The 27683-nt window shown below is 32.0% G+C and overlaps 1 protein-coding gene across 1 annotated transcript in view; it reads left to right on the top strand.

Moving 5' to 3' along the window:
• Window positions 1-279: 279 nt before the first annotated feature.
• The window catches only part of LOC128996958 (solute carrier family 12 member 4), a 280375-nt gene continuing 252971 nt past the window's right edge, over window positions 280-27683 (top strand). The window contains exon 1 of the mRNA XM_054422514.1: window positions 280-457. Within this exon, the coding sequence (XP_054278489.1) occupies window positions 322-457 (136 nt within the window). The 5' untranslated portion in view covers window positions 280-321. The remainder of the gene's footprint in view (window positions 458-27683) is intronic.

Genomic DNA, 27683 nt, shown 5'->3' with positions numbered 1-27683 from the left:
TTTTTTAATCTTTACTTATTTTCGATCAGCTATCTAACTACAAAATATTTTACAAATCACAATTGGAACTTACAATAATAAACTTACAAAATGTTATTCCACATTTTTACTTTCACAACACTAATCATTAGTACCAACTTTACCATTGGCGGCGCTCCAGCAGTCGATGTTTTCGGCCCGGCTAGTACACCAGTCGATACCGCGAATGTTTTAACGCCGGCTAGTAGCGGGGTGGTCCAGGGGTGGATGCTGGTGCTGCCATCTTAGTTGCTCTGCAGATGTACGCTGCACGGGCGGGCTACGGACAGTTGTAGGGCAGTGATGGCTTCCCCGGGGGTTGAAGCTAAATTACAGGCCGGGGGAACACCCAAGGGTAGTCCGGTGCCCTCCAAGACCGCGAGCACCACCCAGAGTCCCTGCAAAGGAGTGGCCGATGGCAAATGTCCCGGAGATAAAGGTTAGTTAACCTAGAACCCATAACAACCTATAGGCAATAGGCTATAACCTACAACTTCACTTTGAGTGAATGTCAACTAATGATACGAATAGATAAAGAGGGAAATCAATACTTGCTGTGACGTACGACCTCACCCTCATTCTCGCTAGCACTGCTTGCCCTACATTCTATCACTCCAATTATCGCTCCTCTATCGCCTTTTGATTATTTTGAATCATAGTATTAAAAAAGTGACGTCAAAGGAGACATAACCTTACAAGTAAACACCCTGTCCTCCATTTGTTGTTACCGTTGGCAATAAAACCTTTGGGATGTTGTGTTTGTGTTTACATGTATAGGGAAAAACTACTTTTGTACTTTCAATGCATATATGTACCCCTAAAGATGTTTTAGATAATGTATTTTAGCGTGTAATTAGACATATGTTGAGATACGTGCTAAGTTAGGTCACTGTGTTTATTCCCAAGTGAACTTAACCTTGCCCAAGGATCAACGCAAATCGTTGCACAGTTGTGTATAACTCGAATCTACAAACAAAAAATGTTCTATATTAATTTAGTATATAGTTTGATTTGTAAAGAGGTAACATGCTATTATGTTTCTAAATTTGATAAGGTTTATTGGTCCCCCATTAAGTAGGTTTGAAATAAAAATAGTAAAATTAACTGACAAAAAGTGCTTGTATATTTTTTTCAATTTTCCTATCTTAAAATCTAAACAAACTACGATCATAATGACGTTTGTGAGGTCAAATCTGGTTCCGTAGCAGTGAGGGCAGCAGATTATGAACTTTGACCTATATGCCCCTCCCTGTAAACACCTACATCCCAAATAAAATTCTTGCATCTTATATTTTAATTTCACTTAAAGATACTTATAATATATCTCTTTGAACGTATAGTAACCTTTTTATTATCATTTCTCATGACCCTTAAAGTAAAGTAAAATAATATAATAAACCGTATTCATTATTATTAAACCTTGTGCTATTCAACATCTTATAGTTATTTTAAAAAACTAAACAATAAAGATGGTTTGGGGAAAGTAACAATAATCAGTTTTTCTTTGTTGTTGTGCCGCAATCCTTTGTTCGCCTTTACTTAAAAACATTCGAATGAGGTTTAAAAGTACTAAGTACTATCATTAAGTTATTATAAGATCAAATATATAAATATTTTGTATAATTCATAACACAGATTTGAATGATCCGTTTAAAGTTTTTTGATTATTATTGTACGCGTATAATAATGTTTTGAAATATATAACATAAGTTTAGTGCTTTCCATGAAGAATGTAAATAGGATAGCATTACTTTGCGTATGATTAGTTCAATCTACCATCGAGAAGTTAAATATTTTCGTTTTAGAACTGTTTGTAACAACTCTTTTTTTTTAAACGTAAATTAATCTTAAATTATAGTCTTTATAACCGTAGTATATAATTCAACGTTTGAAAGCTGTACAATATTTAATCAATAAAAATTAGTATAATTAGTAAAAATTTTTAGATACAAAGTTTCTGTTTTTTACTTGGACGAATAATTAGGCAAAAATTGCACTTGCATATGACGTAAAAAATTACTGATGCTCTATGTTGTATTATCTCTTTGTTAAAAACTTATATACATAGATAAAATAAATATTACTTTAAATTAAAGTATCTTTCTCCACTCTAATAAAACACCTGCTATGACAATTAACTTGCAAAATTTCAAATTGAAACGGAGGTTTCGAGCTCTTTTTAATGTGTTTTATATTTGGCATTTTTACACCATGGTTTTGGCTCTTAAACCTGCAAAATGTACTTTGTCCTCTTAATATCCATTAGTTACAAAACACTTAATAAAAATAATCATCCCACAAATACGTTAAGTACTTAGTATGTAAAATATTTAAACCATTTTTTTATTTATATTTCTCAATAAAAACAGCATTACTAAATTAAAAATAGAAAATTTTATAAAAAATTTTGTACTTAACCACAAATACTTGCAGCTAAGTTATAAATTACTATTAAAATCATAAATATTTAAAATAAAAAGTTTTGTCAGTAAAAATATTATTATGTTTTTCTTTATTTAGTCATTTACTAACCATAAATAATATATTTTAACAATCAAAAAATAGTACTTTCTAGATTTATTGTTTTAATTACTAGTCTGATACTCATTTCGAAAGGTTTTAAGGAATTTTTGTAAATATTAAGATTTTGCTTATATATACAAGTTCTTAAAATACCTTTTCAATCTGAATTATTTCTTTTTAATTTTAATAGTCATTTCTAATTAATAGTTTTTAAAATAGTTGTTGGCTTTATAAACACTATAAAAAAAACTCAGAACTGATATTATAACAGTGATTAAAAACCGTATAGTAGAATGTTTCTTATATACTTTATTTAAATTAAAAAAAAAATATATATATATATATAATCCTTCAAATAATGATTATTAGTGCAGTGGATTTGGCAAACTACAGTAAAACACTCGGAGTTGCCCGGGCGAGCCGTGACGTCACAAAACACCTCGCGATTCGCTGCAAAAACAACCCTGCCAGCCACCGTGGACTAAAGGTCTTATACTGAGTAGCTATTTTTCTAACATTTTAATAATAAAACAGAATAATTTAACAATGTTTTAAATAATAATTTGTTGAATAATTGAGTAATTGTTTCTTTCTAAGCTTCGTCGATTATTACTAAACCACAGATATATTATGTTGAATTGAAAATATGTAAAGTTGTGTTATGTGATAATTATATTTGATTTGATTGATAACATAAATCAATTAATATATACAGCTTTATCCACGTTATTTTTTAACTTTGCAAAATCTGTGACTTTTTTAACTAATTTCATTTCATACCACATTTTTGCATGCTAAGAAAGGATAACGGGAGTTTTCGTAGAAGTAGATGAATTAAATATAAGTTTTTTTTTCATGATAAATGACAAATTGTAAATAATTAAGACATTTTAAGCTTAAAAATAATTTATACATCCATTTTTTCACGTGTTGTAGCCTAAAGTGTAAAAATTATAGACTATCTTTAATAGAAATAAAGAGAATCAGCAAACTAACCCATACTGTACTTATTTCTTAGCTTTATCTTAATAGCTTGATAATAACCTACACATGTGCTGGAAGTAGATTTGGTATTTAAAGGGTAAAGTCCCAAAATATTACCACAGTTTTTGGAACCGTAATTATCAAAGCAACACAGGTTTAATATTTTTCTTATTAAAATGACCAAAACATTCAAAAACTTAATCAAAATAGTTTGAAACATTTTTGTGAAAATCAAATTTCCCCATTATATATAGGGTTTTATTGGAAAGTCACAATTTTACAAATATTTCTACAAATAAATAAATTCACTAAGTATGGGTGGGAGAAAGTAAAAGTAATAACACACAATTCAAATATTAGTACTCAATAGTTGTTCATAATGATTCTATTACCCTGCAATATCCAAAGTAATCATTAAAAGCCTAGTATACAAAGCTTTACCTAAATCAAAAGGAAGTTAACCATCATTTACTCCTAAAGAGTGCTTCAGAGCTGATATTATCGTAAGGATGAAATACGCAGACGATATTGTTCCACGTAAAACGCATAACTCAAAAGTTGCCCGGTTTCATAAGTTCAGAATCGCTGGGTGTCGGGGGGGGGGGGGGGGGGTGAGCTCAGTAATGAACCAAAAGTGGCCAATTTACGTTTGTAGTTTGCTGTAACGAGTACTGAATGTCGGCCATCTTGTAAAAGGCTGAGCGTCTTTTATGGACCATAATGCTCCGCGCCCTTTCTGATTTGTGTTGTCTCGAATTACAACCCAATATTTATCCGTTCCATTTACATTGTTGGAGTCGTCAGTTTTCAGTCTAATCTGAGTAGTGTCACGTTGTTAGTAGTTACATTATACTCTTCTCAAATCAGACCCTATATTTTATAAAATGTTCTAATAATACATACAAAAATAATACGAAATCCTAAATTCAGATTGAACCTGATATCTCCATGATATTGACTGCGTATAAGGCGGGTTTAGAAAACTGTGATTAAAGTAAATCCATATTATTCTTTAGAATTAGGAATAAATAAGGAAATAAAGAAATTTCAGTAATCAATCAAAACCTACGTTCAATGGATGAAAGTCATTTAAATATATATTGTGTAGTAGAAAGACTTATAAAATTTAGTAATAATATGTTATAAAACCAATTTGAAGATGAAAATTATGTCCTATCAGTAGCTACAACATACTGACTATATCGTAGGATGACAAATGTTTTTTTTATAAACACGAGTGATCTTGTTATTTTTATATATGTAAAACACTTATTCGAATAGACGATAAGTATTTATAGCATTTATTTTTAAAGTATGATTTATATAAGTTTATATTTTATGTATATTTATTTCATCCCTCACTCCTAGATTAACCTGGTTCATTTTTTACTAGATTTTGACAAAATCCTTACCGCAAATCTGTCTGTTAGATACTGGTTGTGAGTTCTACTTCGGTTCAATTAAAATTAACTTTACAAGTTTCTAGTTTAATACAACTTACCTGATTGCAAACTCCCTTCAATAAAGATTGAAAGAAAACAATCATATACGATGCACTGTAAAACAACAACTTATTTTTGTCCTATCTCAGTTGGACATATGGCTAGTGGATGAAACACTAAAAGCTTTATGATGTAAAAGACATTTACAGCACCGCGTTGGTCTAAGAGATATGGTCTTGACAGGGCTACAATAGAGACAAATTGATACTGATAAACTCCCTATTTATTCTATTGCTAACGATTTACTGTCAATTCTATTTATTCAGAGTATGGAAGTGTGTCTTTATTGGGTACATATTATAGGAAGCTCCAAAAATTACAGGACAATTTTCTATTCACCACAATATTTTTTAATTAAGGCAATAATAGTTATTTAAATAAACGGTATCAGCAATCTGACACATACTTTCTCTCATAAGTTTGTCATCAACCTTTATCATGTGTAAGCGGTGAGAGTAAATAAACGGAAATGGGATTTGTACAATTTTGTTCAGAATTTAAAGGAATATAACATACTAAATTTTTATCTAAATCGTTCTGGCCATTTTTGGGAAAATCCTATTTTTCGGTTATTTTATGGGGTTTTATGGGAAAATCCCCATTAAAAATAAAAATTTCTAAAAAATGAAAAAACTAACAAAACTGAAAGGACCATAACATACTATGTTAATTCAAACAGAATTTTTTTCTAAAATCCTATTTTTCGTTATTTTATGGGGTTTTATGGGAAAATAACATAATTTACAATAACTTTTGAACTTTATTGAATGTCACGTGATAATTTAACTTAAATTACTATCTCACGTCTCAAATTTAAATGTAGCTAACTCTTGTGCAAAGTAAGTTGACATAGAACGGTATTTTATTCCTATATCTTCAAAACAAGTATTTCACCTCTTTTGTAGATGTCTGATTCTTTAATCCTACAGTCTCACTTGATATAATGTCATGATTTTATTTAAGCTAACTCAATCTTAACCAAAATTTAACTGGATGTTTTAATATAGATAATTAACGCTTCCTATCTCTACAGTGCCTCTAAAGTGTCTTTTATTTACGTTTAATATCAATCCTGAAGATTAGGAAATATTTCAATGAGTCTTCAAGAGTAGTAAAATATTATCAGAGCCAAGCTATTGTTTTATTTTAAATTACAAAACGTTTGAAATTAAAGTTTTTGCAACGAACTGAGTATGATACATTGCTTTCCTCATAAATAAACGGGAGAAATTTGAATGCAAGATATTTTCTGAGAAATTGTTACTGCAATGGAGAAATGGAATTGTTACACGAAATAGCTCTTGACAGGACACTAAGGTTATTTGGAATTCCATTTCAGTTGGTATGCGTTTTCTCAATAAAAAAAATTGAACGTGTAACAAACATTTTCCTTTATTTCAGAAAAATAAGATTTTATGACAAATATGGGATAGTTATTGTATCCCTTATACTATTTTATTGTGATCCAATTTTAGCCTCTGGTGAGGTTGTATTGTTATTGTATACTTGTTATAGCAAGGCGGGCCTGGCATCGTGTGATAAGGGTTTGACTACATCATAACAAAGTCTATAATCTACTGGCTCACTCATACAGTATAATGACTATAAGAAAATATTGTTACTGATCTCACATTTATACCTGACCTTAAGCCACGATGAATTTATTTATATTAACATAAATAAGCTTTTGCCAATACCACTTCGTTAGGATTGTAAATTAAAATATATTCTTAATTGCTTAGTGTACGAATAATTTGTAATAAAAATGATTGTGTTGGGAATACACATATTAAATGTCTCTTTCTATATGCATGTATAAAATGTACTTATGGTGTAAATGTAAATTAGTTATATGTGCCGCTTATGTAGTATATTCAATACTTATCCTGGTTACAATGCTCTTACAAGTGATTATGCTGTTACATCCCCATACAGCTTGGAAGAACCTTACATTTAGGATCTTAACAAGAAACATACTCCATCTCCAGTAATTTTAGAAAATATATATACATTTTAGCGAATTTCCCATGTACTCATGGTAAGACCTGGACCCGGGACCGATTTAATTTTTCAATTTGAGGTCCCTTGAAGCCAAATACACCATCCGTTCAAATTCATATATATATATATTTATATATATATGTGTGTCCGTTAGCACGATAACTCGAGCAAAAATGATCCGATTTCAATGAAATTTGGTGCAAACGTGTAAACCTACGTTTATTCGAACGAGTTCGCAATCCAGCATAATGGGACCATGGGAACGGGAGTTTATGGGGGGTTGTATGGGGTACAAATGAGGTTTTCCGATTTTTGACCCTAAAAACAAAAAAATTACAATTTCTTTTTAAACTAGTTTGTAGAGCTTACAAAAAGAAATAATTTAGTATATTGAAGCGTTGTTGTATGTCTAACGGTCACGGAGAAAATAAAAAAATTGTGTAATTTAAAATGCCCATGTTAATCTTATGGAGAAAATTAAAATTGTTGTAGTTTACTTGTTTATGAATATATATTGATAAAAGTTATTTATTTCATACTTTACTATTGACGTATGGTCAAAAACACTTTTTACCTTCCCCGTAGCAGCAAACCTAAGCACTCGTTAAAAATAATCTATACTTATTTAATACGCAAGCAGATGTTTTGTGACAATTACTCCTCCGAAACTACTGAATCGATTGTCATGTTTTTGGTGTCATTGGAAAGAGCGTAACGTGAAGTTGTGCAGGAAACTTTCTTTTTAGGGAAATAATGAGAGAGTGAGGCCCTGGAGCCCTTTAAAGTTTCGTATTTTTCCATAAGATTAACATTGGAAACAAAAAATTTATGAAACTCCAGCTGTTGTCAGAAATCAAAAGTGAGAAGAATAACATATAATGTTAATTGTAAACATTCAATAAGTTTGTTAATTTAACAGTTTGCTACAAATATTTGCTGACTTGGTTGATATTCGTTTTAAAATAACGCCTGCAATATGGTTTAAAAATACTTAGCAATTGCTCGAATTCGAGCAACAGGGACACTAGTTGAGCGGAGCGAGCGAAGCGAGCGAAGCGAGCGAAGCTCTTATACGTCGACTTTTATGCATTTCGTAATACGCAAACTCCTCCTAGACGGCTGAATCAATCGTTTTCAAATTTTGGATGGTGATAAAGACCATATCGGTGAGTGCCAACATCTATATGGCGTTAAAAATAACTCTCAGGAATCCGCCCCACTGGGTCTCAAAGTTTCAATGTAATCCTTATGGAAGCAGTATTTGACACATAAACAAAGACATATGATCAGCTGTTGACTTTTGAATGCAATAGATAAAGAAATAGCTGATAGCATTATTCCACAGATATTAGAACAGAAACGGTATAAATCATAAATATAATCAAATGACGACACTAGCTTGAGGTCCGTGACGTAGGAAGTGCTAAAGGAAGTACTAAAGGTGAGCAGTCTGGAGTGTGGAAACTGTTTATGACGATTAGATTTAGGTATCTGCATTCCAAAAACTATAAGGGAAGGGAGGAAAACGGGTCCGTGACGTAGGAAGTGATGAAGGAAGTAGTCAAGGCGAGCTGTCCGGAGTGTGGGATCTGCTTATGACCATTATATTAAGGTATTTGCAATCCTATGATGCTATGGGAAGGGAGGATAACGGGTCCGCGACGTAGGAATGATGAAGGAAGTAGTCAAGGCGAGCTGTCCGGAGTGTGGGAACTGTTTATGACGATTAGATTAAGGTATCTGCAATCATAAAATGCTATTGAAAGGGAGGGAAACAGGTCCGTGGCGTAGGAAGTGGCGAAGGAAGTAGTCAAGGTAAGCTGACCGGAGTGTGGGAACTGTTTATGACGATTAGATCAAGGTATCTGCAATCATATAATGCTGTGGGAAGGGAGGAAAACAGGTCCACGACGTAGGAAGTGGTGAAGGAAGTAGTAAAGGTTAACAGTCTGGAGTGAGGGAACTGTTCATGACGATTAGATTAAGGTTTCAACAAACATAAAATGCTATGGGAAGGGAGGAAAACAGGTCCACGACGTAGGAAGTGGTGAAGGAAGTAGTAAAGGCGAGCAGTCCGGAGTGTGGGAACTGTTTATGACGATTAGAATAGGGTATCTGCAATCATAAAATGCTATGGGAAAGGAGGAAAACGGGTCCGTGACGTAGGAAGTGATGAAGGAAGTAGTCAAGGCGAGCTGTCCGGAGTGAGGGAACTGGTCATGACGATTATATTAAGGTATCTGCAATCATAAAATGCCATGGAAAGGGAGGGAAACAGGTCCGTGGCGTAGGAAGTGGGGAAAGAAGTAGTAAGGTGAGCAGTGTGGAGTGTGGAAACTGGAAACCGTTTGTAGCAGTTTTAATGTATATCTACAATGCTGAAATGCTATGAGAAGGGATGGAAGCATGCCCATGACATAGGTAATGGTGAAAGAAGTAGTAAAGGCTAGCAGTACGGAGTGTGGGAATGTTTGGGGCAATTAGATTAACGTATCTAAAATAATAAATTATTTTGGAAAGTGATGAATACAGGTCCACGACGTAGGAAGTGGCTTAGGAATTAGTAAAGTATGAGCATAGTGTGTGATCCATCTGTGGCAGTTAGATTAATGTATCTTCAATCCTAAAATGCTATGAGAAGGGGAGGAAACAGGCCCCACGACGTAGGAATTGGTGAAGGAAGTAGTAAGGCTAGCAGTGCAGAGTGTAGGAACTGTCTTTGGCTATAACAATTAATGTATCTGCAATCCTAAAATGCTACGGGAAGAGAGGGAAACAGGTCCACGACGTAGGGGGTGGTGAAGGAAGTAGTAAAGGTGAGCAGTGTTGAGTGTGGGAATGGATTAATGTATCTGCAATGCTAAAATGCTACGGGAAGAGACTATGTAGACTGTATGTTAAAATGATTACGAAGCACGAATCGATATATATTTTCGATACATACAATCGTTGACAATCGAAATTTACTGAGTTGACAACAACTGATTTTTACTCCAAAGAGGCTACAGTATAAAAGATGTTTACTCCCTAAATATTAAAAATGGTACTTTAGACCCGCAACGCATGCATTAAAAACTACTGTTTTTACTGCAGTATGACAAAAACAATATAATATGAACCCTTGATGACTCCGCTCAATTTTGTGGATGCCTCTGCGAACGCCACCTAGTGTTATTTAAATAGGGAATACTTAAATAAATATATCTTATTTATGGAAATATTTTAGTAAAAATTTAATCAGACAAGTTTAAATTCGCTGAGTCTGCAGGTTTTGCTGTGGCGGGGGTATTTAATTATAAAATGAAGTATTACCTTATTTAACAAATTTACTTTAACTTCTAAGAAAAACACTCGGCCCACGAGGTTTACTTTAAAATAATTAACAGTTTTAATAGCCTAGAACGACAAATCCCAGCAGTGAAATGTAAGCCTCGATGGAGTTTAGGATTCAATATTACTTGGTTGAAAGACCCGTAATAACCAGGTGTTAGGAACATTTCACCAGAGCAATTAAATGTTGTCAAGTCATTGATTGCATTCGCTATAGTTACTGACGTGATACTTTCAATCGATTTAAATACTTCTGAATATTTCAAAAATATTGTTTTCTTAGAAGGGTACATTTGTTTATTTATTTATTCACGGTAACACCATTTATACAATAGTAGTTAGCATAATCAATTACAAGATGGCATAATTAACAACGACACTACATTACTAATGCAATTATATCAAACAAAACTGAACTTGAAAAAACTTTGGGTAAGTATGATATTCAATGAAAACAACAGACAATAATAACAGGCAATGCAGACAACAACAACAAAAAAACAATCAATAACTTTAATCAGTAACTAATCAATGATCAGTATAATCAGTAACTTTATTACTAGTAAATTCATCCATTGTGTTCACTGCGGTCTAAATTACAAATCTGATAGGTACACTCTAAAGTTGCTGCAAACAGTTTTAGAAGTAACTTGATGGATTGTCAAAGAGTAAGAATTTGTTGACTACAAATTGGCTAAACAGAATAACAGCAATAAGACAAAGGGGTTTTAATAAAATACAATTCTATATCGCGGTTCAACCACTAAAATGGCGGTTCAGCCATACAAATATATTTAACAAGTAAAAGCCAAACTGTAATAGTAGCTTACACAAGGATTGCGTAAAGAGGGTGTTGTTAATGACACGAGTAGGAAATTTAAGGTAATAGCCTTGAAGAGGGCCTTAAAAACTTCTACGAGTGTCGTTAACACTATTTACGCGAGTTGCGTACACTACTTTACCTAAGACAGTGTTTTAATTACTAACCATCACTAATCATAACTTCTAAGATAGGTTATGTTTGCGTTTATAACCTCTCATTCCCACTGACAGTGATGCAACGAAACATTGTACCAAACTCTAACTGCACCATTCAACAATCAAATTGGCCTGAACAGCCGATTCTTTGAAGTTTGAATCATTACAATTTTACTTCTTCTCTCTCAATCCTCCCTCTTAATTCTCATTGGTCCGTTACCAGTTTTGTTATGAGTAAAACTATGCTGTTACGAAAGCAGACAATGCTGTTAAGTGAAATGTTCAATTCTAAGAACTGAACTAAAACGGCTACTTTAAAAAACGGTTGTAGGTAATGGTTATTTGTGACTGCTGAACGAATTGGCCACTTTGCTTTCTCAAATCAGTTAGAGAACATGTACATTGTTAGGTAACTGTAGGAAATCATAATAAATGTGGTGAGTTGGTGGCTCAGTCGGTAGCGTCATTTATTTATTTATTTATTTCCAACGGACATCTCCATTTTTCAGCTATCATCATGGACTTCAGGGCTTTTACGGCAGCGTTGTCGTGGGTTTGGATCCTGTCCCCTGCCACTAATTTTTATCAGAGCAGTTACATTACCCTTGCACTGTACCGGAACACACATTGCTTTGTTCGATACGTTTCTCGCACAGTTCCATAGTTTTTTTCTGGTTATTTTACTGATACTATTATGTTTGTCACTCCTTACTATTCCTGCAGCATACATACAAGCTGCCCAGTTTAAGCTAAACATGTGAATGCTTCCATTTCAACGAATGTGAGATTTTAGTCTCCTACAGTCAGCAAGTGAGATCGTGGTCCTCATATAAAAAACAGTAATTTAGAGCACATAGTAGGACAGGATAGGAGTAGAGTGACATACATAATAATATTAGGGCGATACCCTGCAGTCAACTATTTGTTTCCCTCGAGTACATGGCTAACTCTCGAGACATTCAAACTTTGAATCGGCAGAGAAAATTGTTTGCTGCCAAAAGCTTTAATTTAAATGAGGAGAAAACGCGGAACCAAATAAGTTTAAACGGAACTACCAGACACTATGGTGTCTACTTGTGTAAAACTTATCGGGGTCAATTTAGATCAAAGTCATTCTTGGGAACCTTAAATAAAATTACATTTGTACTGAGCCAAGTCGTTTTAAGTCCCTTTTCAAAAGATTAAGCTATTATATAACTTTAGAGTATGTAATATATTTATATAAGTAATATAACAGTTTTTACTATTTAATAATTTACAAGGCTATGTTGGCAATATTTAAATATGTACGTTGAACTGTAACCGTTTGTATTTCCCACTACCAGTTAATAATATTTGAATAAACGAATGCTATTGGACGATCGGGTCACGCCACTTCCCCAACCCATGAGTCCATGTTAACCGACACCTCTACACCTCAGTTATAGCCAGCTTCCATCCTGAGTAACTCCGGCCCGTTCGGTCGTTAGCAGTTTTACAGTGTTAAACCGTAGTGCTTATTAACTTCCCGATTCCCGTAGTGTAAGACGTCAGGGTGACGTAGTGACTTAGTTACAGTGTATAAGGATAGCACCGTGTCAACGAAGGTACGTCAGGGTGGCGACACTTCAGAGTATATGATAAGTATATGTGCTCTCTCCTAATATCAGCAATAAAACAAAGAATAATTCTTTAGGAAAATACATAACATGTTCGTTTGTTTTTCACTATTCCTGTAGAGATGAAACAGTTTTCAGTTACCTATTTAGTAGCAGCCTTAGTTTTAAAAAGATTATAAACACTCCCGCCGCATTAAACATGCAGACTAAGCAAAATTACTTTGTCGGATTGGATTTTAACACTAAACAAATTAGTTAGACGTGTCAATTTTAATCAGGATTGAAATAACATTAGGTTTAAAAAGGTTGTATGCTACGAAGGAAAAATGTTTGTGTAATTAATTACATTGGCCTTGCTAAATACATTAGCCTAATTTGATCTAAATATGTCCTTAAACAAGCAAATCAACAGTTTACTTTTTCTCTGCAAGAATAGCAAGGGGATTTTAAATTTACAACGTGTTAGAATTATTTTCGTAACGTTCAATTGTACAACAAAGTGTAACAACGGTGGGACACGTTCATGTTTCAAGGGTGAATATAACTAGTCTACAAAAATCTACATGTTCAATAGCAATCAGCATGAAGAGCTAAACCGTATTACTGGTTATTGATTGGCTCAATGGCCTGGTTAGCATTCAATTACATTGCAATCTCTATTAGACTGATCACTTTGTATTCTAATAATAATATAGATAGAAAATCATAAATAACGTACAAAATCACGTTTTCAATTTTATTGATATCTACACAACGTCCTTAGTTTAATATAATTACTTTTCAGTATTTCATATCGCATTTGTGTATGATCAAATAGATAATTTGAATTTCATCCACGATTAGGTGTTCATTATACATCTATAATCACAATAATATATTGGATGTCAGGAATTTAGGTATATAACAAATCCGTATGCACTATATTACAAAGTCAATGCATTTCCCATCAAAAGTTATCAACGTTGGTCCACGAAGTACTCTGTCCAACCAACTGTAATAGAATTCCAACTAAACATAGTGTCCTGACAAGAGATAGTTTGTGTAACAATTCCATTTCTCCATGGTAGTAATAATTTCTCGAGCAGTACCTCGGATTTACATTTCTCCTTTTGTTCGTTACTTTGGCTAAATGCCACGGCAAAGTCGATTACGATTAGATAAGAGCATGGGTCTCATGATTCTAATAATATATTAAATCTATTGTTAAAGGCGCTTGTAGTGTTGTGTTGATTTTATTGGAGCAGTAGACAATAAATGTGTGAACCGTATGAATATGTAAGTGCAAATACCCATTTAACGTAGGTTCTATAAAGGTTTAGGGGGGTTTTAAATTATGGAAGGTTCTATTTTGGAAGACTCTTAACCCAATTCAAAAATCTTTAAAAGTTTAAAAAAGTCTTCAGCGATTTCATATGCATTGATAATGATAAAGTTTATTCAACTACGCTCAAACACCATCTCCTAAAATGTTGGAGTTTTTAGTAAATTCCTCATATTCAATGCTGATTATGCTTCGTGCATGCGTTGTGTTATGCTAATACAGAAATTATTGGCATATATTATATATTATGGCATATATATATTATGATTAGGTTTATATTCATAGCAAGTAGTTCAACAATTTAATTATTGTGTACTAAGACAATAAGACATTTTATTGACCCACAATACAAATACAACGGGTTGTGTCAATTGTATAAAATATAGCTTACATAAATTAATAAATTATGTGGCAAGTCAGGTACGTTATTGGCTTATAGTCTATAAAACATGAATCATAAATAATTTAAGGACAAAACCAGAATACAAATTTGTGAACATAATAACAACAAAACAGGCCTTCTCGCTCTAAGTATTCTTCAACCGAGCGCATGGTATTTTCCTGTAGCCATTTATAAAGTTCAGATAAAATCTACTTTTCAGACTTTATAATTAACTAGTCAAGTTGGTAGTTTATTATACAGTTTCACAGCAAAATAATCATGTTATGTTTGTGCCTTAGCTAACTACATCTAGTAATATCTATTTAGTCAAATCTAGTATTGTAATCATGAACGGGTTTGTCGATTGCCCTAACATCCTGAGTGGTATCGACATTACCACACCCAGAGGCACCCGCTCCAGGACTATATTCAGCAGACGCTTTCTCCCAGCCTACTATTCTTACAACAGCGGAATTAGCCGACTACTCAAGGCTGGTAGCACGGCGGCTGCTCAACTGGATTTCTTCGGTGAGAAGCCCCTACGGTTCAAAAAGAAGGTCTCCCTGATCACTTGAGCAACCACACTCCACACATCTGCATATTTGTCTTGTCATCGTTGAAACTTGCTGTTCATATTCTTTGTTGATACTCTTTTTAGTTTATTCTTCTGTTATAATATTTATAGTTATTTATTACGTTGTTATTACTATTGTTATCACTATTTATTATTACTATTGTTATCACTATTTGTTATTACTTGCTATTACTATTTATTATCACTTTGTTATTACCATTGTTATCACTTTTCTAGTTAGTAATATTGCAAATGCCATCTCAATTGTACACACATATTTTGTAAAAAGGTGCAATCCGTTGGGAAATAAATAAAAAATAAATAAAAATAAACATCACATATAAATCTAAATTTGTCAATATATTTTATTAAATTTCTAATGACTTCAAAAATATACAGATTTATCACAGTTAAAATACCAGTTATAGTATAGTTATATGTAAATTCAAACATAGGCTAAATGATAAAATAATAAAGTTTAAAAAACATTATTATTTATCTGTCTACATTACACTTTACTTGTCGAAAGCTATAACAGACCACTCTTCCACGTAAATAGAAATTAAAACCACCCCATTGCCTGGCATTTTGAGCAGCATTCCATGCATTTATTGGTTAAACTCAGTAACCTCCGTTCGTATTGTCAACATTAGTAGTAGAGTCATGTCACTCACCATTCTTATCGGTCTATAAAATCTGTCTGAACGCCAACATATCACCTGATTGGTCATGTGATCGGATGCAACACGACGTTCTGCATTCTTATTGGTCAATAAATTCTGTCTGCATCCCGTCATATCACCTGATTTGTGATGTGATAGGATGAAACGTGACGTTCTGCGCTCTTATTGGTGGATATCAGATTGCATACTGTCAGTATGCTTGTCATCAGTCGATCGAAGTTTATTTCAGATAAATATAACGAAATATGCAAACCTTGAAACTCAGTAGGATATTTTAAGGCATCAGCTAGCCGATTTACCTAAATACTAAAATCATGGCTAAGATTGAAACATATTTGTAGTGTACAGTTAATTTAGGAATATAACTAATACATGCTTATCTTTGCTGCGTGTGTAGTGTGTTTGTCTTAACCTAAGCTCTAAATTTGCATAAACTTATATAATATTTTTACACATAAACTTTCGAAAACCCTTGAAAAGTTTGAACAAACAAAAAAAATAAATTCTACTTGGATTCTTTGTTTTGCAGCAGCTTTTGTTCTTGCAAATGTCTTTCACCATAAAAAAAACGTTTCTAATAAAAAAACTTATTTTTTAAATATCGTTAAGTACTACTGGAGGGTAAAAAAAAGAAACGTAGAGCAATTAATTTATCACCTCTAAGTTTAAATTACGTTAAACCTACTTGCAGAAAAAGATAACTATGTTGGAAGGAGCTGAAGATTTCACATAATCCTACCAGGCAATGAAAACCCCCGGGTTGATTTGACGGGACTGATATCGATATCTGCCTAACAAGCACACCAGATGTGAAATTTTGTTTTACGACTTTACGATATTTCGTTGGTCATAAATTCCATCCCCGAGCCTGAAACGTTTAATATTTGCATGGAACCTCCGATAACTGTGAATTTTGCTTGCTTTAGAATCATTTTAAGCTTTAATTGACTGTTACAAAAACTTCAATTAGTAAAAGATTAAAATTCCTAAAATCTTGGCGCAACTGTAAAAATTTATTTTGATATTAAGATCATGAAAATACTAGTTTTTTATGGAAAATGATTATTACTGTGCACTTTTAGACTCCAACTGATAGGTGAGCGAGATTGCTTTCGCTCGTGGTCAAAAAAGCTTACTACTCAAGCTTTTCAAAAGTAGTAGAGGTATAACCGTGAACCTTTGAAACTGCAAGGACCTCCTGACCAGATATGAGTAGATATTGAACAGAGTACTAAACGAAATTACTGTTTAAAAAGTGCAAGGTAAAAACTGAACCTCTACAGCTTAAACTTAGTTTTACTTCTCTGGTAATAAGAAATAATATATATAGGTAAGAATGTAGGGATTAAATTTATTTTTAAGAAGGATAAGGATGCAATGACATTTTTTGTTCAATACTATATCACAAAGTATAAATTAAACCAGAGTCAATAAATAGACTGCAACGATGAAAGGGTGAGGTGATCTTGTGTTAAATTTCTTGTTTTACTCAAAGCCATTTGAATTGCATCTCCAATCATGTATCCTATGAAATGTAGTGACTATGTACAAATTATTCATATTAAAAAATTTACATCACCGACACATCAATCCAACGGAAAATAGATTTTAAAATATTTTTATGAAGTGTGTTTTGCAACCATTTAACATGTAGTATACAATGATAAACTTGGGAATATATTCAGTTATTCTGGAAGGTAGCCAGGATGTGCGGTTCACCTGAAGTAGGGCGTGGTTGCTATTGCTGAGGCTGGTTCGTACTTAACAAATCAATGTAAAACTTTTGAAAATCCTGTTTATGTTGTGATCCATGATTATAATTAGATATGTTAAAATATTTTACAGAGGGTCTCTGAATGAAACAATTCTTGACAAAAATTATACCTAAAACTAAAATTTTAATATGAAGTTTGTAGGTTTGAACCGAAAGAAATCTCTCTAATTAAAGATTGCACATCTTCGTCTATACTCAATTCCACGTTCACCGTGCAGTGTCCATGCTATATGTATTTCACAATATATTTATATGAAAATAAATGCAAATGGGAATCTCAATGACACTTGACGTCCTAAAACATCAAGGCCCGCCAAACACGTTTTATGTTTACTTTTAATGTTCTCCAATATTTTGTTCTATTACCATATAGAAATAATATACGTTGTTCGTATAGCAACATTGTACGAAATAATATACGTGAGTATCACATATAATTTACTAAAGGTATATCCGATGTATATAAATGCAAATGAACTACATAAAAATGCATTTAATAAAATAAAACGTATCCATTGTATACGTCACTAGCACTATGATACATCACCATAAACCAATGTTGTTTACAAAATGTTTTCTTCTTCCTCCTTGCTAATCATACTAATAAAACTTATAAGTAGGCCTACGCTAAAAATTGAAATTTCTTGATTTTTATCTTGAAAAAAAAGCATAAATACGACATTCTTTTGAATCCTCTTTAGGGAAATTTAACTTAAGAATACAAGATCCAATTTTTTACGAAGTTAGATCCCAGTGACCTCCTTCTTTATTATTTTTTGATATTCATGTATTATTATATTCTTTACGAACACGAATGACGCATCACTTAACATAGAACAATTTTCAAATCTCGAATAAATCTAATTAAGTAATAAATAATCAACAATAGCAATAATAACAAATAATCTAATAAAGTTTTGTCATATTTATGTATTGGTTCGACCGTTTGTATGAATAAATAAATAAATAAATAATTACACGTCTCAAAATGTAGGAATATACATTTAAAGTAAACTATTTTTAGATGGTAAGTTGAAGCCAACTTCCCACTTCACCCAAGTTGATTCAGCAACTTTAAGTAAACTTTATTTTCACCTCAATTTCAACCTAGTTTACTCATTGAAAAATTCAGCCAATATTTTTTCAGCATTTTGTTATCCATTCGAATTGTGTATTATTTTTTTATTTTTTCTTGCGTTTAAGGACATAATCCCAGTAAATAATGATTTCGGGAGATATTACCCTTTCAGAGTGTTAATTAACTACTCTTAATAAACTAAAATGAAACTTAATAATACGTAACTAATAATATAAATTGCATAACTCCCTCTCCCTCTTAGCTTTAAAGAAAAAAAAACATTGCATTTATTAATTGTACATGTATTCATTACTTCAAGACAACTTGATTTTTCACAAAGCCCATAGTGATGGTTTTAACATAATTAAGGTAAGTAAATCATTCTCTATGATATAGAAATACAATCAATAAATTTTATTGATTTAGATTAAACAGTTTTATCCCTCCAAAAACCCGCTTAAACAACCATGATCTTTTAATGGTAAAATAGTATTGCATTATTCGTTATTTGTTTACACTATTAGAATGAGCAATAAGCGTACAGGTCCCCTTGTATTTACTTGCAATGCGCCATACTACTTTAAGCATTTTTACTACACAAGTTTATAGTTTAAAGTTTCAAGCTAAGCTCACTTCTATAGTCACAAGATGTTATGAGTACAGTGACATAATTCTCCTCATGCACTCGAATTCATTCACAGTAACTTAAACATGATTCCCCTCATGCACTCACATAAATTCGCAATAATTTAAACATAATTATTCTCCTAATGCAGACGAATGCATTCGCAATAACTTAAACACAATTCTCCTGTACATTCAAATGCATTCGCAATAACTTAAACACAATTCTCCCTTACATTCAAATGCATTCGCAATAACTCAAACAAAATTCCCCTCATGCACTCAAATCTATTTGTGATAACTAATCAAATGAATATACTTACATAAGCAAATTAATTTGCAACGCTAAACATCAATAGTTGCAATCGTCAATCAATTGACACAGAGGAGACGCCATTGCTTGTTATTTGTGATCAAAGATCAGTAATCTTTGTTCTCGTCTTTGATCTGAGCTCAAAGACTGATTTGACTCCTGTGACTAATGAAGTTGAGTCGGCAATGAAAACTTGCATGGATGGTTTGTGTCATGTTATTATCGATATCACGAAATATGCTTTTGACACGGTGAAGAGTTTGTTATAGAATATTTGCTGATTGCATTGTATTGTGAGTAAAACTAGTTGTTCAATTATAACTAACAAGAGTTTCAAAGAGTACTAGGAGCATCGGAAAACACTTCATTTACTGTTCACAATAATAGCAACATTTCTCTATATCACTACTTCTCATAGTACATAACAACATTTTCGTCCTGTTTTCTGGTTTGTAGGTTGCACCAAGTGTATAGAGCTTTTAGAGGTTATGTAGGCCTATGTATAAGTTTATGTAGTATGATATTAGCAGTGTATTTAAATAAAATAAAAAGTTTGGCAGCTGAATACATATTTTTGAAATCTGCATCAAACGATTACTCGACGCTTACAATCGATAATTAGATATTTAATTGAAACCCTTTTTTATGTCGTTCTTGTTGAGTTTATTTACTTTTTACTAAAAAAGAATAGTAATAGGTGTGCATAATTCACGTAACGATGTTTACCTTAATCTTTTAAGTATATTTAAGTATTTATAGTAAGAACTTATAGTATATTATTACCACAAATCCCCAAATAAAAAGCTTTTAAAATTTGTTTGTATGTATTGAACTATTTCATTTGTGTCAGAGATGCGTTGTCTTTGGGTTAAAACTCTATCAAAATAGTTTGTTCTCAGATGATGCACGGATATTTACTATAAACAGATCTTATTGTAACAGTCGCCATCTGAAGACGGAATATTATCGTAGAAAATGGAATCTAAGTTTGTGTCAAAATTGGTAAAATTCAGTTTCATTCTCTATATCACTACTTCTCATAGTACATAACAACATTTTCGTCCTGTTTTCTGGTTTGTAGGTTGCACCAAGTGTATAGAGCTTTTAGAGGTTATGTAGGCCTATGTATAAGTTTATGTAGTATGATATTAGCAGTGTATTTAAATAAAATAAAAAGTTTGGCAGCTGAATACATATTTTTGAAATCTGCATCAAACGATTACTCGACGCTTACAATCGATAATTAGATATTTAATTGAAACCCTTTTTTATGTCGTTCTTGTTGAGTTTATTTACTTTTTACTAAAAAAGAATAGTAATAGGTGTGCATAATTCACGTAACGATGTTTACCTTAATCTTTTAAGTATATTTAAGTATTTATAGTAAGAACTTATAGTATATTATTACCACAAATCCCCAAATAAAAAGCTTTTAAAATTTGTTTGTATGTATTGAACTATTTCATTTGTGTCAGAGATGCGTTGTCTTTGGGTTAAAACTCTATCAAAATAGTTTGTTCTCAGATGATGCACGGATATTTACTATAAACAGATCTTATTGTAACAGTCGCCATCTGAAGACGGAATATTATCGTAGAAAATGGAATCTAAGTTTGTGTCAAAATTGGTAAAATTCAGTTTCATTCGCCAATAAAAGAAATTATTAACGTTCTTAATTTGTTTTCATAAAAAATTGAAATTTCTGCAGGGATATAAAAATAAATTTTCTGAAATAACTAGTAACTTAAATTAAAATTCCTTTAAAGATCAAACTTATTTGAATAAATTTCCCTAACAATATTACTTTTCTATACAATTAACAGTTATCTTCTGGGAGTTTTCAGATGGTTTATGTTAAGACTACCATACGCCACAAAATAAATTGGTATTCAAACTGCACGACAGATGTACAATATGTCGTAATTCAATGTAATGTTTGTAAATGATCTATCCCTGTAAATTATTTTAGTATAAATATTACATTAAAATATCACAATCAAAATTAAGCCGTAAGACCAAACACAAAACACCTAGAATATGTACAAAACATCTCTAAGGTCAAAAGTGGATTAATCGAGAGAGACAGTTGGACATTCAATCAAGCATTTACTACTCTCGTTACTTTTATCACTTATCGATTAAGGCCATATTGGCCTGTTATGTTGGCAATGACAATGTTATAACATCCTAGAGTAGTTGAAATGGCAACATCTGCTGTGCTGGTCGTGATCTTGTTCGTAATGACAATGTTTAGTAAGTGAATTGGTACTGAAGAATTTAGACGCATCTTTGGTTTACTCAGTTTTTATAAAAAAAAATATAAAACTTTGGAATATTTATACACTATTATTTTTGAATTTTAATTCGGAAATGTGTGTGTTCACAACTTACAAAAATTAACTATAGCGCTTGAAAATTTTCATAATATAAATAACTTATATAATTTAACTTTTTATATAGACGTAAATTTGAAACATTATTCTTTGACAATTTACAACAGCTTGTTTATGTTGGATTAAAATTATTTGAAAAACGACAGAAATTTTGAGTATTTAAGAGAAAAGCTTTCCATCTGGTTTTTTTATTGTTTGAGAGGAAAATAGCAGATCTCTTTGGATTTTACAATCTTAAATATAAAATGGCTTGATACTAGAGTCTACTTTGTTGTAATGTCTAACTTTCATATGCATCTTGCCTACCTAAAGTGTTTATAACATATGGTAAATGTTATATTTCTATATTGTTATAAGTTTTATATAATCAGGGTAATTAACTGCTTCAGCTGAACTCTTCTATTTCACCAACATCATACTTTACGTATTCATTTGTGATGTAGATTATAACAGATTATGGTTGTTTTTTATCCAACATAATTAAAGACGAGGTTTGATTTTATAGGTAGGGTTTAAAAAAAAAACAAAATAAACTTTTGTTTGTTCTCAATACAAAATTTTTTAACTTTTAAATCCATATACTAATTAAATTAACATTTCGTTTGAGTAAGAAGATGAATGAGTCATAATGAGAAGCTATTTAAGTACAAAAATAATGAATGTTAAATGAAAATGTAAAAACTAATTACTTTAATAATTTTAAATTGTTTGTTCATTTTATGATACAAAGATAATTTTATGATTAGAAAATGTTTATAGGTGGTAAACAACAATTAGCAACCTTACAAAATACCCTCCTCCATCTACAAGCTGATCTATGAAAAGCAACATGACTCATTGTTTAAAAAATCATCTTTTAATGGAAAACGTCACTGAAATATTTATTTAGTCTAATAACTACCTACCAACGCCAGATTCTAATCAACATTTCATTTCAGATCGTGATTATTACAGAAATATACGATAAATGAACAACCGAAATATTAAAATGGATAATAAAGGAGGCTTTGCGAGTGGCATAGGCTGTATGGTCAGCACTGAGGGATTACATGGAAGGTATTTACAAATTCTGGGCTTAATGAGTTTTGCAGCGCTCGGCCGGAAATACAGACAACATTAGCAGTAACATCCGTTCCATGCTGAAGGGAATCTGTGCTCATGTTATATTCATATTCCCCCTGAATACGTTCATAGTTGAAAACACTGCGAAAATTCTAGTTATGCATAGTAGTTTTCGTAATGTAAGAAAAACATTTCATTACCATTTTAAATACTCAAAACTTAAGTTTTTACTCTTTAAAATTGGAGTTTAAATTGCTCTATAAAAAACACTAGCTATACATAAGATATGTTTTCTAGTTCTTCCACTGTTCTAACACGTTAAATTGCAACGTTCGATTTTCCACACACTAAATTAAAAATAGATTTTTTTTTTCGTAAAATATAAAAATTTAAACTATTAAAAACCAATTAAAATAACAATTTGGCTGTACAAATTGATTTCTTTGCTTATCATAAGAAGTATTACTGCAAAGTTTGTTATGAACTAAGTATAATTTTCACTTTTACAATGTCTACCGATTAGTTTCAACTTATTATTTATAACCTTTGAAACCTTTAGATTCCTCTAAATATTGTGTTATACTCTTTATCTGGTAAACCTATTACAATTACTCCAAGTGCGCATTTCTTTTACCACGAACACATACAAACCTGGAAGAGTAGAATAAGTGTGTTTTAAATGTCGATGGAGAAGACGCATTAAACAACATGTTTAATTAAGTCATGACTTACATAATTAATAATGAATTGCTTATTATTAATTTTACTACTACAGTATAATATTATAAATTCTAACGATGGTGGAGAGCTTAAACGTAACTATAGTCGATTAGTCAAATAGTTTAATAATTTAACAGTTTAATTTTTTTACGTAACTGTAAATTATATTTCAACATACAATTATTTTTAAATCTTACATGATTTCACATCATACTCGAAAATCGTGTTCTATGCATTACGTTTTAGAGGTTATGCTGCAGTTTTGTCGAATTATATTTTATCCCATTTAATAGTTCAGGGTAATTTATGATAACTGAACACTTTTGAGGTTCGTTTTATGACACGGAAAACAACGAAATGGCAAACTTAGCTGACGGTTTTCATTATAAACAATTTGACGCAGTCAGTTTGTAATGGCGTCCAACAAAACTGTTTGTCTTCACCATCTAGCTCCAATTGGTCTGAAATGGTTGTCGGGCAACAACAACAAATAAACAACTCAACAACACACAACCGGAGTAACAATACTAACACATAAACACCATTACAAGTAAGGTTGGACAAATATTGTCATACAGTATTGATAATTGTAAAAATTCTTAAATGCAGGGTTTTTACTGCATATAAATAAAATACTATTTATACACGTGCAAAGAAAATTGCTTATATTGGACACTACATAAACTTCGTTGACATCCACAATTAATAAATTAGTACCTGGGGACCGAGCTTTGCTCGGGGGAAATCATTCCCCTACTCTGCGATGCCAGCCTTTACTACTTCCTTCACCATTTCCTACGTCATGGACATGTGTATTTGTATATTTGTTTACCCAGCTCCCTCCTACACACATCCATGACTCATATTCATCCTAAAATGTACATCATGTCACATTGCTGATAAAATTATTTACAAATTAATTAGTTGTAATACTTGAATGAACATTTTTTAAGCGTTTTAGGAAACAAAAGATTTTCAAAATTGTCACATAGAATTGTTCAGTATGAAGCAGCCATAGCAAAGGCAAAGCCCCACCCTTGTTCAGGCAAACCGCACGGCATGGATACCTGCCACAATTAACATAGAATATATTCTCTCTCATTGCTGTTGTACCAGTCCAAGCATCGTATCACACTGTACATTGCACTGCTGCACCACATTGTCCTAGTACACGAGGCTCCTAGAGAAAAAAAAGACAATATAACATATAAAAATTATATTTGTACGAAGAGAATTTAAAAATAATGAAATTAAATTGTTGTATCAAAGTTTACCAAAAGTATTATGAAAAGTATTTTTGGAGTTAAATTGAAAGAAATATGTTTATAATAACCACTCAACGTTAGTAACGATCGTATTTTATTTATTTAATTGTCAATACATTGGTTACACATTAAAAAAAGGTCACACGTATAATTAATTACATTAGTAGCTTCCAGCCATGCCTGTGAGAGTCAGTGTAACAAACATTTTGACATCAATATAAGACAAACCTTCAATCCTGAATACCTTTTAACCTTTACACTAACGTCTGCAGCGTAACGTTACATAGCCTACAGAAGCATCTGCTGGAGTCCGCAGATCCTGTCTGCGATGGTGTGACGATCGGCCCAAAAAAATCTAAAGTGAAACGATCTAAGGTGTAACATATAAAACTGTGCAGATGGAGTGCAACTTATAATTTTATATGCGTGATTTTGCTACGTATTGAAATAAACAATCAATCCCGTTGGATCTGACTTAAAAAATATATATTTTGCAAATTACTTTAATTTATTGTACTGTCTATTCTTATTCTTATCATCGATCAACGTTAAATTATATTCCAACCTACGTATGTAATAAAATGGTTTCCCTTGACAATTTGCACAGGTAGTAAAATGGCCAAGAGCTGCCATATACGATATATCGTATCGTAAAAGTTCATATTTCTGTAAGAGCACTCTTCAGTCTGTATATTATGGCAAACTCGCTTCTCATGTTGAAAATACTAAAATTGCGTCGTCTTCCGCTATTGACATTTCCTTTTATTGCTGTAAAAAAATTATATTGTAGTTCAATGTAGAGATAACCTCACATTGTTAGATGAATGTATACATTTGAACTATAACGTAAACTAACTAAGTTTAACAATACTTTTTCAACTTTAACCTTAAACTTGAAAACATGCATTTATGAAATGGCATTTACTTAATAGCTTATTTAATATCCACGATGTGAACAGATTTAAACAATTTTATGTTTTTATCTTTCATAATCCGTTCTAGATCATTGACCTTGTTATAAATGCTAAAAAGGCTATAAAGACTATAAAGGCTAAATAACTATCAGACCTCAATGGTAACTAAGCTACCATTTCACCGATTTAATAACACCGTTCACTAAGCCTCGCCTTAAAAAACGCATCCTAAAGTGTCAGCTCGATTAAATATTTAATGTCACGATATTACGGTCAACCAAATTTATTTTGACTTGTTTTTAACCGCCTAGGTATTTTAAATGTAAATTCGTTGTAAACATCCAATGAATAAAAATCAGTTGCAAGCTCACCCACCTGCTATCGGAGGAAGCAGAGTTAGTTTGCTCAGTTTGATAACAATGTTTACTGTATAAACTTCGTCTGTTCGGGAGTTCTTGTGGCGTGATGAACATCTTGTAGAAAAATAAAAGAGAAACTTTAAGACAATTTTGAGATTCTCTTACGTTTGACAAGTTGTGAACTATGTTTAGTGCGTTTACCAATCAGAATACCTACACGGAACAAAAACCGCATATATCCTACACGAGGATTGGCTCTGCTGATCATCAAAAACAGGTAGACGCCGCTTGTTCTTCTGCTTCTGAAGGTATTTTTTTTCACTCAGCACATTGCACACTATTACCATAACGGACTTATAAACGGATGCATAGTGCAAAATTAGAATAAAACGTCAGTTTTTTTATAAGATTATATACATTTATTTTGGTTGTTAAAAATGTAAATACAAAAGAAGTTTAGTAAAAAAGAGTTAGTATATTGTTTGGATAGCCAAGTGGTTAGAGTAATCACCTTCAAATCTTAAGGTTTACCATGTGTCAACAAATTATGCCATCAACAAAATATTCCCTTACAAAAACCGTAAAAAGTTCACATTTTGTAAAAAGGTATATTGATTCACCTATTTTTACTATTGTTTAACTGGTCTTGAATTAAAAGATTAGGAAGAGAGGCTATTTAACATATCACGACAAATATTAATCCCAATGTAAGGCTACTGCACGAAGAGATTTTGAAAATTTAGTAGTAAACTAAAAATAAAACATATTTTTGATTATCGATTTATTTATTTTTTTTTATGGCAAGTACAAATTAAAAGTACGTTACTGGAGAGGATAGCTGAATATTTGAGGTTAATAACGTTAACTTTATTAGTTTAGGATAACTTCAAATAATTATTAATGTTCACTATTGAATGTACGGTCTTATATCTCTTTTTAACACATTGGAATAGTATATTTGCAATAAATTATTCTTAGAGATAACTATATGTTAAGGATGAACTTCTAAAAGCGTACTCAAAGCAGCTCTTATTCCACTCATCCTGATTTTATTTTACAAATACTCCTCCTAAACGGCTAAGGCAAACCACACACAATTTAGAACAGTCGTAGTAACCCACTACAGGAAGGTATAAATAGGACCTCAGGGGTTTTTTCTACGTGAACATAAATGTTAGGAAATTTAACATGGACCTTACCGGCAGATTGCATAGTGTTTCGAATCGCACAAGGGGAGTCGCTACTGAAATCACTAAAATTGTTATTTTAACTAATTTTTACTTTGTA

This window comes from Macrosteles quadrilineatus, unplaced genomic scaffold, assembly GCF_028750875.1.
Source record: "Macrosteles quadrilineatus isolate MER2022 unplaced genomic scaffold, UCM_ALF_1.0 Scaffold_6__1_contigs__length_79288215, whole genome shotgun sequence".
Classification (NCBI taxonomy): domain Eukaryota; kingdom Metazoa; phylum Arthropoda; class Insecta; order Hemiptera; family Cicadellidae; genus Macrosteles; species Macrosteles quadrilineatus.
The sequence above is the reverse complement of the archived record's forward strand: the minus strand, read 5'-3'. Positions and strand labels throughout refer to the sequence as shown.